The sequence below is a fragment of the Physeter macrocephalus genome, chromosome 1 (genome assembly GCF_002837175.3).
Source record: "Physeter macrocephalus isolate SW-GA chromosome 1, ASM283717v5, whole genome shotgun sequence".
In the NCBI taxonomy this organism is placed as follows: Eukaryota; Metazoa; Chordata; class Mammalia; order Artiodactyla; family Physeteridae; genus Physeter; species Physeter macrocephalus.
The window spans coordinates 30082031-30094504 of NC_041214.2; the positions used below are offsets into that span (position 1 = coordinate 30082031).

Below are 12474 nucleotides of genomic sequence, written 5' to 3' on the forward strand. Positions count from 1 at the left end.
TCGAATCTGAATGAGATCCTTGCTGGGTAGAGTAATCTTGGTTGTAGGTTCTTCCCTCTCATCACTTTAAATATGTCATGCCACTCCCTTCTGGCTTGTAGAGTTTCTGCTGAGAAATCAGCTGTTAACCTTATGGGAGTTCCCTTGTATGTTATTTGTCATTTTTGCCTTGCTGCTTTCAATAATTTTTCTTTGTTTTTAATTTTTGCCAATATGATTACTATGTGTCTTGGCATGCTTCTCCTTGGGTTTATCCTATATGGGACTCTCTGCGCTTCCTGGACTTGGGTGGCTATTTCCTTTCCCATGTTAGGGAAGTTTTTTGACTATAATCTCTTCAAATATTTTCTCGGGTCCTTTCTCCCTCTCTTCTCCTTCTGGGACCCCTGTAATGCGAATGTTGTTGTGTTTAATGCTGTCCCAGAGGTCTCTTAGGCTGTCTTCATTCATTTCTTTTCATTCTTTTTTCTTTACTCTGTTCCTCAGCAGTGAATTCCACCATTCTGTCTTCCAGGTCACTTATCCGTTCTTCTGCCTCAGTTATTCTGCTATGGATTTCTTCTAGTGTAGTTTTCATTTCAGTTATTGTATTGTTTATTTCTGTGTGTTTGTTCTTTAATTCTTTTAGGTCTTTGTTAAACATTTCTTGCATCTTCTCAATCTTTGCCTCCATTCTTTTTCTGAGGTCCTGGATCATCTTCACTATCATTATTCTGAATTCTCTTTCTGGAAGGTTGCCTATGTCCACTTCATTTAGTTGTTTTTCTGGGGTTTTATCTTGTTCCTTAATCTGGTACATAGCCCTCTGCCTTTTCATCTTGTCTATCTTTCTGTGAATGTGGTTTTTGTTCCACAGGCTGCAGGATTGTAGTTCTTCTTGCTTCTGCTCGAGACTATACTTTTCATTAAAAGTTATTTCACTTTGGAAAATCAGATCAGTGGCACTCATGGTATATGGGTCATCAATACCATACCTACATCAGTCCACAGTTTCTGCTCTTGCATTCATACCTCATTAAGTTTTCTACTGTGGTCACGTCTAAGCACTTACATATTAAAACATTATAAATTATCTTTCTTTCATATCCCAAAATACATTCCCCTAATTACTTACTGAGCACCTCTTTGACTTCTCTTTTAGGCTGCAGAGCTCTACAATATACAGGAATTTTTTTGCTGACCATGAAAGTTACAATTCTGAAAAAGTTCTGTAATTGGCAAACCATGATCTTATAGAAAAACAGAGTAGAAAGCGGGGGCGGGGGGGAGTTATTAAGAAAATCAGTGACTAAATGTTATCGTCAGCTTGTGTTTCCAATACCAACCAATTTCACTGGCATTGAAAACCCTGGTAACAGTAATTATAATACCCCTCTCCTTAATTACCTTCTTCAATTATTACAGAAAAATGCTGCTATGATGTAGTGGTCTGCTGAAAGCTGATTCTCCCCATAAGTTTTTGAATAGCATTTTCACAAGTCTTGAGCCAAACACTGTACCTGTTAGTTTTCTTCCTTCAGCTCAGTGCTTGAGGGTGGTCTATTTTTCAGGGCCTTACCTCTCTCTCTGTAAATATCCCTCAGATCTTCCATATGGTTTATAGGGGATCAGCAGGAGTATTTTTTGTTTATGAGGACTAAGCTGAATGAAGTTTACTAAGGTTTTAACCAAGTTCTGATACATGATTATAAAATTATGTGATACTGAAGCTTCCCTGAGCAAAGCATAGTTGATGAGAAATTGTAATATCTAATCTCCTCCTTATGGATGCCTGCTGTTTTCTTAGAGACCTGCTTCCCAACTGTCAGCTTATAGACCCTAACCTAGCAGTCTGTCATTTTCTTTCATCGTCTTCTTTTCTCTTAATGTGTTCTGCCTATACCAACACAGTACATTCATTTGTCCAGTAGCTAGCCATCTACTGAGAGTTTATTTTATGCCAGGTGCCATTATGGAGGTTCTCTCTATTCTGGAATTCCCAACCCTAACACTTTCCCAGATTTCTCCCCATTCTTCCTCAACGAAGCAGAAATGAGGTGTCCCCACCTTATAAACAAAACCCAAATACTTGAAACCATGCCAGAGTAAATGTTTTTATAGACAAAAGCAAACAAAAGCTCCAAAACCGATTTTCCAGTTCTCCTAATAGTTTGCAAAAAGGACACGAAGGAGGTAGCTGGTAGTTATAGAGTAATTGCAGGCTAAAGAGAACACAATTAATAAAATGGACCAATGTCTAAAGAAAACAATTCTTGCTCTGGCTCTAAAAAGTAAAATATATCTATACTAGACAAGGAAGAGATGTTAACGCCCTGCAAATAAATTCTATTCAGTTGTTAATATAAAGGGAAGATCATTTCTATGAAAGAGTTAAAACCGAAAGAGACAATAATCAATACATATACTCATTTTTAGCAGATCTAAGTACAGGGTAAGATTCAATTTCAGAGCCAGCCAAATGAAGCTTCTTTCAGTTCCCAGAGTGCAGCTATTTTCTCTCTCTTTCATTTCCTTATTATTCCCTCCCTTATATCATTCCCTGGCCAACTTTACTCATCTTTCACGTCTGAGCTTCTATGTCAGTGTCATCCTCCAGGAAGCATGCCCTGACAACTCCCAAGTCTGGGTTAGGTATCCCTCCTAGTGGCCTGTATCATAACACACTCATTACTTTTTTAGGATAGAAGTCTGTCTCCTCTTCAGAGGGAAGAAACCAGTCTGACCTGGAAATATCAGAGAAGTTACTATCAATGGTTCACAAAACATACCATATAGAAATCCATATTTTTGTAAAATACAAACTCACAACTATCAAGATGGGAGAACAACAAAACTAGGCAGGATTTACACATTGCTTTGAAGTTCACAAAGCATTCCACACCCATTATTTAATCTTCACCACAATTGTGAGTAATATTAACCCCATTTTACAGATGAGGAAGCTAAGACTAGGGTTTGGGCTCTTCTCAGAGCTCCACAATAAATGACAGAGCCAGTCTCAACCCATGTCCTTTATGCCAAGTGTTTTTTCCATTACCTCCAGCATATCAGGCATTCAGAGAAAAGACAAAAGAATTTAGTAAATGAATTTCCTTTTTCCTCCTGTCTTTCAATTTACATTTTTATGCAAAATAAAAGCATATCTTTTAGTCAAAGACACCTTTTTCCCAGTAGATCAAAGAAATATATAATCTCAATCTCATGTCCACCAACCTTTAATATTGGAGGGGGTGGAATGCCCTACTAACATACTACTGAAATTCAACAATTACTTTTTGGGCTCAGCACTGTGCTAGGCTCTATGAAGGATACAAAAGCATCACATAATGAGATGCCTGATCTGAAGAGTTTACAATCTTTTTGAGAAGACAAAAATAACACTAACAATGTAAGGCAGTGTATATTATAAATAGTGTGCTTATAGGGCTGAGAAAAGTAGATGATAAGACAAGCTTCACAGGTTTTGAAGCAATGGTAGGAACTAAGATGGACCTTAGAAAATGGCTAGGATTTGAATAAGTGGATGAGGAGGGCAAAAGGAACCATATTGGAAATGAATATGGCATACTTCTGGGGCAGTACCAGAAGCCAGGATTGAAAAGAAGGTTCCCTTTAAGGTGGAACATTAAGCATGGAACAAAGTTAGAAAAGTGATAGGGAGAAGAGACAAACTAAAGGAGGGATGGATTAAGGAGAAATCATGTTTTTCATCAGAAAAAGGACATGAAGGAAGCAATGACAATGGAAGACAAGCTGAATGTGGAATGGACTGGAATACAGATAATTCTAGAGTCAAGAGAGGCAACTAAACGGCTGATGCCCTTCCTCTGTGGTCCCAAGACCCTCTGTGCTTATCATGATCACAGTATTCACTAATCAAACTACAGTGAACTGTCTCTTTCGTTATCTGACTCCTGCATTAGACTTTTGGATCTCCCAGAGCAGTGACTAATTATTCACTCTTATATACTCCCATACTAGCACAATGCCTACCTAGCACCTGATAGGCACTCAATAAATGTTTGTTTAAAAAACTACTCAATCCATCCAGGTATCTGGTTATATGAGACTAAGTAGCAGCACAGGAACCATTAATACAGAGAACATTTTAAGGAAGCAGTTAACAAGATGATTTGATAGGTGTTTTTTTTTTTTTTTTTTTTTTTTTTGGGGTATGCGGGCCTCCCTCTGCTGGTGGCCTCTCCCCGCAGGCCCAGGGGCCATGGCTCACGGGCCCAGCCGCCCCGCGGCACGTGGGATCCTCCCAGACCGGGGCGCGAACCCGGTTCCCCTGCATCGGCAGGCGGACGCGCAACCACTGCGCCATCAGGGAAGCCCCGATTTGATAGGTTTGACAGGTACAGGAAATGTGACAGGTCTTGAGTGACTACTTCAGGTCTGGGTGCCTGGCTGCAGAGAACACTAGGAAGTTTGGAGAATAAATCCCTTAGCAAGACAAGGATCTACCTTGATTTTATACATACTGAATTATCTTTGAGATGAGATAAGAATATCTGGGTAGAAAAGCTAAAATGTAAGCCTTGGGGACAGTCTACTCTTTGAGGATGGGAGAAGAGGAGTCGATATTAAGATGTTACAAAAATGCATTTGTCAGAGAACATTTTCAGCTAAAATCTAGCTAGAACCTTAAATTTGCCCAGTAATAAATGGACTCAAAATGCACCCACTTTTACATGGAGGTTAACCTTTCTACTTCCTTTCTTTGCTCTGAAGGAGTTTAATTTTTAGTGTGGTAGAGAAAAAGGTCTTGAATATAAAAACGACATGTGCAGTGCCTACTACAGCATATGTCTAAATCAGAGTATTATGATTTGTGATCAAAACCAAGAGAGAAAGTAAACACCACACTTTGTCATTAAAATAGGAGGAAAAGTAAAAAAAAAAAAAAAAAAAAAAAAAAAAAAATTGGAACCTAGACCTGTTGGAGAAACAAAGTCTATCAGGTATGAGCATATTATTCCTAAACAGTCAAAATAGCATAAATTTTAACTGAAAACCTAATTATCATCTAAAAATAGAAAATTATCTTTAAAATCATTGAAGGCTGGAGCCAGAAGCTAAAGATCAATGATGTCATTTTCATTTTGAACCAGTATGACTTTTCACTTACCTGAAGCAGCTCTTATTTGGAATACTACAGATTCATACTTGGTCTAATTGGCATGAAGTAGCCAAAAAGTACAGTAGATACGGAGAAGTACAGTCTGAGTATAAAGTCTGACCTACTTATGAAAACTCACTTTTCATAAGACATAAGGAAGAAATGCGTATTTGTGGGTAGCCACAATAAGGCAACAGGGTAAACAACTTAACAACATTATTTGGACTTGGAAAATTACAAACTTACTCACTGCTCTGACCCTGTAATAATAATTATTATGATGTTCTTTTTGGAAAATGTAACATCCAAACATCCAAGTACAGTAAGTTTCTAATATCCAGCATGGTTAAGGAATGAGATTATTCATATTCCAATCAAAATCACCATCATCATATGTGAACTGCCAATTTTAAAAGAAGTGGATAATGATGATCTATTATTCAAACTAAAGTTACTTTTAACACAAGGCTTTGATTCAGCAGGTACTTGAGAGACTTACAGTGAACTTCATTTCAAGTCAAGTTAGGCAATTATTGTGCACCTACTATATGTATAAATTGAACAGAACTGGGAATTGACAGTAATTTAGTTCATTCTTATAAACAAATTACCCTGAGGTGTAGATTTCTGGAATGTAGGTAGCGTCAGATACAGTTCCGATATTTATAAACACTAGTTCAGAAATTAGGAGTTGTACTTAACTCTGTTTTATCAGAGTTATCAGGTGATTACAAATCACCTTACATTCTCCAAAAATGAATAGTGCAATGTAATAACTGCACTAATAAATGTAAAATATTTTTACAGTACATTAATAAATATTTTTAATATATGTAATCATTCCAAAGAACATCAGAAATGTGTTAGAACATTATGAATATGGAAGCATACAGTTAAGTGGCTTATAAATATGAAAAGATATATATACAGATATGCATACAAATATTCAGCTATTTTTGATGTTCAAAGTTAGTATCACATACATATATAAACAGCTTATATATCTGTACACAAAACTATGTCAATCTGATCTAACAATTTCTGGAAAATCTTGCTACCCTTTTAACCAGACTAACCTGTCTCAGAATACAAAGTTTTAAACAAGTAACTCTCAGAATCACTCCATTTCATTTGGTATTAAGGTCATCTTCACTTATGTTTACCTGTAACACTTTTGAAAAGTAACTAGCAAGACATTTCTTTTGAATTAGCCTAAAACTTATCCTTTAATTTAAAATTTCCAAAAACCAGAGGCTTCATTTTATGGGAGCTCATATCTTTAGGACATGCAAGAAAATGGAAAGTGCCTATATTCTACTGAAACCAGAGGTACATATTTTCTTGGAACCAGAGAATGAAGTACCAAAACCATTACGAAAATGAACTTATTTCACCAGTATATTAAAATACTTCAGAAGACACTTTTAAAAAATGGATACTTGGTGAAAACCACACAATTCTACAGTATCCACAACTGCCTGCCTTAGTTTACCATAAAGAGCCAATCTAGTTTTCTAGTTTGATTCAACTTTGAAACTACAAAGCCAGCCACATTTGCTTATATCATCTTTTGCCTTTCAACATAGGGAATATCAACATAAGGCCACAAGGGGATATCTGTTTATTTTTTTCACGGAGAATCACTAATGTCAAAACCAGATTCAGGTGCTCTAATTTCGGTATCTTAAAAAAAAGCACAATGTTTAAGTAGCTTTAACTCAAGGTCTACAAAAACATTTCAACAGTTATTCTTCTGCAACTATGAAATTTAACATGGTTGAGCTAATACCAGAGTAACTTCACCAAAAACATCCTATAATTGTTTTTTTAAAGTCACACGCAGATCACCACACTAGAGGAAGTTCAAAATTTGCAATACAATATAGTTTATCTGAGGTACCTACTCTCTGTTGTAGTTGCAAAGGCTGTAGTTTATGATCTACACAGCTGATTGCCCTGTTCTCTCTGCTCATATCTGACTCCTATCTTACTCCATTAACTACTCAGTTACACATTTGAAACCTTGCTTTTCAGGACCTAATTCTGTTTTCAAACCTTTAGTATAATAGGACCATTCAAATTTATGCTAAATATTGTACTATAAACAAAAAAGTTGTCTCTAGGATAACTCCTCATTCTTTTAACAATTAAAACTTAAGCAGTTCTGATGTTTAATAGTATTCTTCAAAGGCATACTCACTGACTAGGTAAAATGGTCCTTCACAACATGGGTTATCTACAAAGAAGTTCCCTATATTTACGCATAGGGCTATGGCTCTAACTCAGCTGAGTAGATTAGTTAGAGGCCTTGATGAAAAGTTATTATTCATCTTTAATTTCTTCGATTTTGTTTTTCCTGCTAGTGAAAAATCAGACTAATATTGCTAGAAAAATGATAGAACTCTGGTTGTCTCGTAGCTAAAGCTAGTCATCAATTCTTTTATGTCTTTCGAATTGGATATTTTGGGTTCAAAGCTGGTTACTTCAGCCTCTGTCTTCTCCTTCCCTAAAACCAGAAGGCTACCTTTGGTTGTTTACACTCTGTGGCCACCTTCCTTCTACCTGCCTCTTTTGGTCTAGTAATGGTCTCTGTATGACTGACTGAACGGTGGCTGTGTAATGTGTATTAAAAGAAAAGAATTGGTCAATTCTCTTTTCCTAAACATCATTTTGGCTCCCCCTTTTCCTCTATCAATATTGTATTATTCTTGTATTAGACAAGGTTACTTAAAAGTAAATGTTAAAAATTTAACTCACTTTTCATTCAATTGACTATGTACAATTAATCTTCAGACAGTAATATTACTCAGCCATAAAAAGAAATGAAACTGAGTCATTTGGGGAGGGGGAAGGGTAAGCTGTGACAAAGTGAGAGAGTGGCATGGACATATATACACTACCAAATGTAAAACAGATAGCTAGTGGGAAGCAGCTGCATAGCACAGGGAGATCAGCTCGGTGCTTTGTGACCACCTAGAGGGGTGGGATAGGGAGGGTGGGAGGCAGGGAGATGCAAGAGGGAAGAGATATGGGAACATATGTATATGTATAACTGATTCACTTTGTTGTAAAGCAGAAACTAACACACCATTGTAAAACAGTTATACTCCAATAAAGATGTTAAAAAAAAGATGTTTAAAAAAAAAAGTAAGTCTCTGTGTGGTTTAGAGTCATTCTATTAAAAAAAAAAGAATTAAGTCAGAAAGGATAATTTTTTCTCTCTGGGGTAAAGAAAGTTTTATCAAATCATACTACACACACCCCTAGAAGGCCATAAAGTGAAAAGATTTTGGGTGATCTGTCTGTTTCAAACTATAAATAGATTTTAGTATTTTAAGTAGCAATCACATTTACTGGAAAGTGTTATCACTCAGATTTTCTTGTGTCTGAATCAAGAATTCTAGCTCCTCTCCCTCTTCTTCTCCTTCAGTGGGAATTGTTTTATCTCTTTGACATTTTTTAAGTTTTTCTTTCTCTTCTTTGAAAAGAATCACCTTATTTTTGAAGTTGTTTTAAATTAGGGTCAATAACTACTAACCATTTAAGTACCAATTTGTGGGTATCCACAACACACCAGGCACTGAATGTTATATTTCTGTCTTAATTCTTAACAACTTGGCAAGATGCGCAGTATTACTCTCCCTTTATAGATGATAAAGTTGAGGCTCAAAGAAATCAAATAACCTGCCCAAGCACTGTACTAGGAAAGGACTCTACTAGGAAGTATCAGAACCAGGTATCCAACCTACCGTTGTCCAACTCAAAAGCCCATGCTCTTTCCACTCCACTATCCCTCCACACAAACCTTTCTTATCTTCTTAGCTGACAGCTAAGTGTCTTAGACTTCACAATTTTTTAAGAGGCACTAAGTCTATCAAACTATACCTTAGCTAGTTTGAAATAATACACTCTTCCCAGTGTTTTTTATGCCTTATTTGATATTTAATCACCTTTCAAAAAGCTACAGTGTTTTTTGGTAAATGAGAAATTTCTAACAGGGACAATTAACACTTGAATCAGCTACTCATATCAGATATGACTCAAGATACAAGTCTTTCATGCAGAATCCTTGACTGAGAAATTTCGCTTTTCTCCTAAACAACCATAGAAGCAGTAATGAAAACAACAACAACAACAACATCATCTTATATCATTTACTGAATACTTAATGAGTCTGACATTTCCAGTGAAACTATTTATTGAGGAATCTTAAGTGATATCTAGGATTATCAATATACAAAGCTGTGTCTAGCTTTGTGTGGGGGGGTGTCTGCCTGTCTAAGAAAGAATGTCAAATTAAACCTATCTCTTCAACTAATTTGTGTGTGTAGGTACAACCTAAACTGATTTATTTAACAGATAGATTTAATACCACTTTTCCTGGTATTAATCAAACTAGACTTAAAGGGGCTGATTAAATCATTATAGAGTCTCCCAGTTAAGGGGACAAAGGCAAAGTTAACATAATGAGAAAACAAGAAATATCATCTCCTGTTTCTGTAAACTGAGAAGATGTGAAGAGAAGGGGTTGAGTTTCCCAGGTGGATCTCCATCCAGCTCCTCACCTTCCCTTCTAGCTCAATTTGAATAGTCAAGCAGGCTTACTTACTTATCTTGCCTCTACTTTACAAATACACACTCTCAAGAAAGACATCCCTTCTATAGAGGGTTTTTTTTTTTTTTTGGAAGTGGGAAGCATCCCAGCCTTGCCATGGTTGAGCAACAGTTAAACTAAAGATGTTATCTTGCTGATAACACTAACAGGGTAAGAAGAAAGGGACTCATTTGTGCCCTCACTGCTATCCGAAATGTATCTCATCCTGACCTTTTCTGGGTCCTCCTTCCCCAGGACACAGCTCAGCCCTGTGGGCGCTCTGTGTTTCCCAACCCTATGAGTCAGTCGTCTTAGGCTAGACCTTCTTTCTTAGAAGTAATGTGATAAGAGCATGAAAATCTGCTCTTAGGAGAGAGAATTCATCTTTCAAACATTTGCAATCTTATCGCACTTGTCCCACTTAATTTTTTTTTTTTTTAAGAATAATCACCTCGGGTATGTTGCTTAAAAATATTTCCTCTCATTAAACATGAGGCAATTGTGGAGAAAAGAAGGGCATTTCGGTTTATCAAGAGTTTATTTAAAATGTGGGAAAAAAAAGTTTATTTAAATTTTCTAATGACTGCTTTCTAAATTCTTATATTTAAAACATCACTAGGAAATTCAAACCTTAGAGACAGTCAATGAGTTAACCAAAAACAAAGCAAAACAAAAAGCCCAAAACCCTGGTGACCTATTCTCCCACCCCCTTTCCGATTATCAAAGATAATCAATTTTACTCTCTTGCTTTTGCTGGATATTAAAGTCACAAAAGCATTCTCCAAAGTAAACATTTTTTAAAATGTAAAACAAGTATTCTACGAAGAAAATGAAGCTAACCATGTCAGTTAACTATCCTACAGACAATTCTTTACAGTACCATATTAGAGTCATGAATGTCAAGGGGTCTTTCCAAAATAGAAGAAAAAAGTTACAACCCTGCATTTTCAGAATTATAATACTTGACAGATTCAAACATGAAACAAACAAGACTTTTTGATAGACTCTTAAATACATACTACTTACATGACACCTTGTAGAACTTTCTGGGGATCAGGGTCAAATAGCCTGTCAACATAGTGGCGACTGCTAGCTGTTACTTCCTAGAAAGTGGGGGGAAAAATTATGACATCTGAAGCCGTGCAAATCACAAATTCACAGTATCACCCATAACATCAAACAGCTATATAATCTAACTTAAGGTAGAAGCATTAGAATTTTTATAAATACTTATTATATTAAATCTATCTGAGAAAATCTTGTGACAAGATAAAACATAAGATGGGGAAGAAAGAGATACCTGGTTCTCACTAAAAACATAACTAGACAGTGGGCCCTTTGCAGTGAGCCCTGCAAGCTCTGCTGATGGAAGAACTGGGCGTTAAGTATTGAGAAGCAATCTAAGTTTCTTAATTAACTGTTGGATGTCACCTACATACGAAAAAAACATAGGAATGTTGCTTCTGTTTATACCCACTAAAGGGAGGGAAAATCTGATTCTCACCAAGGAAAAAAGGGTAAGGACTTCATGAACAGTTTATGAAGGGTAGTCTTGGTGCAAGAGGAAGACTCTCAGAGTGATGCAGAGGAGCTATACTGCTAGGAAGCAGACATATGCAAAAAAAAAAAATGAATATAAAGGAGTTGTCACATTTTCTGTGAGGGAAAAAAATTTAAGAATTAGGGTGATTTATCAGGTCCAAAAGAGCTACCCAGTCTGACCTGGCTAAAGCTGGGCAGAAGAGGGAGAGTTAGATTATGAAGAGCAGGGGAGACACTTACCTCCTTTTATTTGTATTTTGGGGTTTGCACTATTATGTTATTTCTTGTAATACTTATTTGGGGGGCATACTTATTTTTTATATTTAATTTTCAATACTTAACATTATTTAAAACAAAGAACATGCTTAAGAACCAGAAAAAAAGAATTTTTGTCCCTTGCTGTTTCTTCCTGATGCCTGCTGGAATATGCTGCTCATGTACTATGACCCATTAGCAATAAATTATTATAGAGAGGAAGAAATACTTTTCCAGTTTACCCAGAACCCCCGATCAGAAAAGAGTTAACTGCCAAGACACAGTGCCAGCTTAAAATTCTGAATCTCCAAAAATAACTCTGGAAAAAATTCTATAAACTCAAATTTCGTGACAATATAGCTAATCCAAAATCAAAGTATATTTTCACATTATGAGCTTGCAACCAAAATACCCTTGTAGGCAACTCAAGTACCCACTTTTAATACCTATTCCATTTATAAGGAACAAACTGGCAGCAAATAAGCTAAACTGATGAAAATTCTTGTGCCTAATAGGGTACCATTAAGTACTTGCTAACAGGGTCGGGTGTCCTCAAAATAACAGAATCACAGAGTTAGAAGGACTCTTAATTATCTCTCTCAATCCCCTGGTTAACAAATGAGGGCTGAGCTTTACCCAGATGTCAGACTGTCAAATGTTAAGTAGGGATGCAAACAACTGTACAAATATATCAAGAAATAATATACACAAGAGCAAAATCCAGGATAAAACTGAAAACAGTATTCCTATAATACAAACAGATATGTCTTCTCACTCCATTTGAGCACATGTGCTTTCCTGACTTTCCAACATGGTAAGTTCTGAGAACTTCAGACTCTTAGACTCCCTCCTATGTAAGGACAGATTTTGATTTTACTGTTTCTCTCCACACACTCTCCCACAGCTCTACATCTCTTGCCTCTCAATGTGGTTTTAAAAAAGGTACTTGGGTTTAAGACCT

The 12474-nt window shown here is 36.4% G+C and overlaps 1 protein-coding gene across 10 annotated transcripts in view; it reads right to left on the reverse strand.

The window, feature by feature from the left end:
• ARMC8 (armadillo repeat containing 8) overlaps positions 1-12474 on the reverse strand; it is a 102507-nt gene that overhangs the window by 71606 nt on the left and 18427 nt on the right. For all 10 annotated transcript variants that reach the window (XR_003679641.2, XM_055087437.1, XM_055087487.1 and 7 more), the window contains exon 2: positions 10743-10819. Coding sequence is in view for 8 of the 10 variants with exons in the window: in XM_055087437.1 (XP_054943412.1) it covers positions 10743-10819 (77 nt within the window). In the remaining 2 variants the exon portion in view is untranslated. The remainder of the gene's footprint in view (positions 1-10742; positions 10820-12474) is intronic.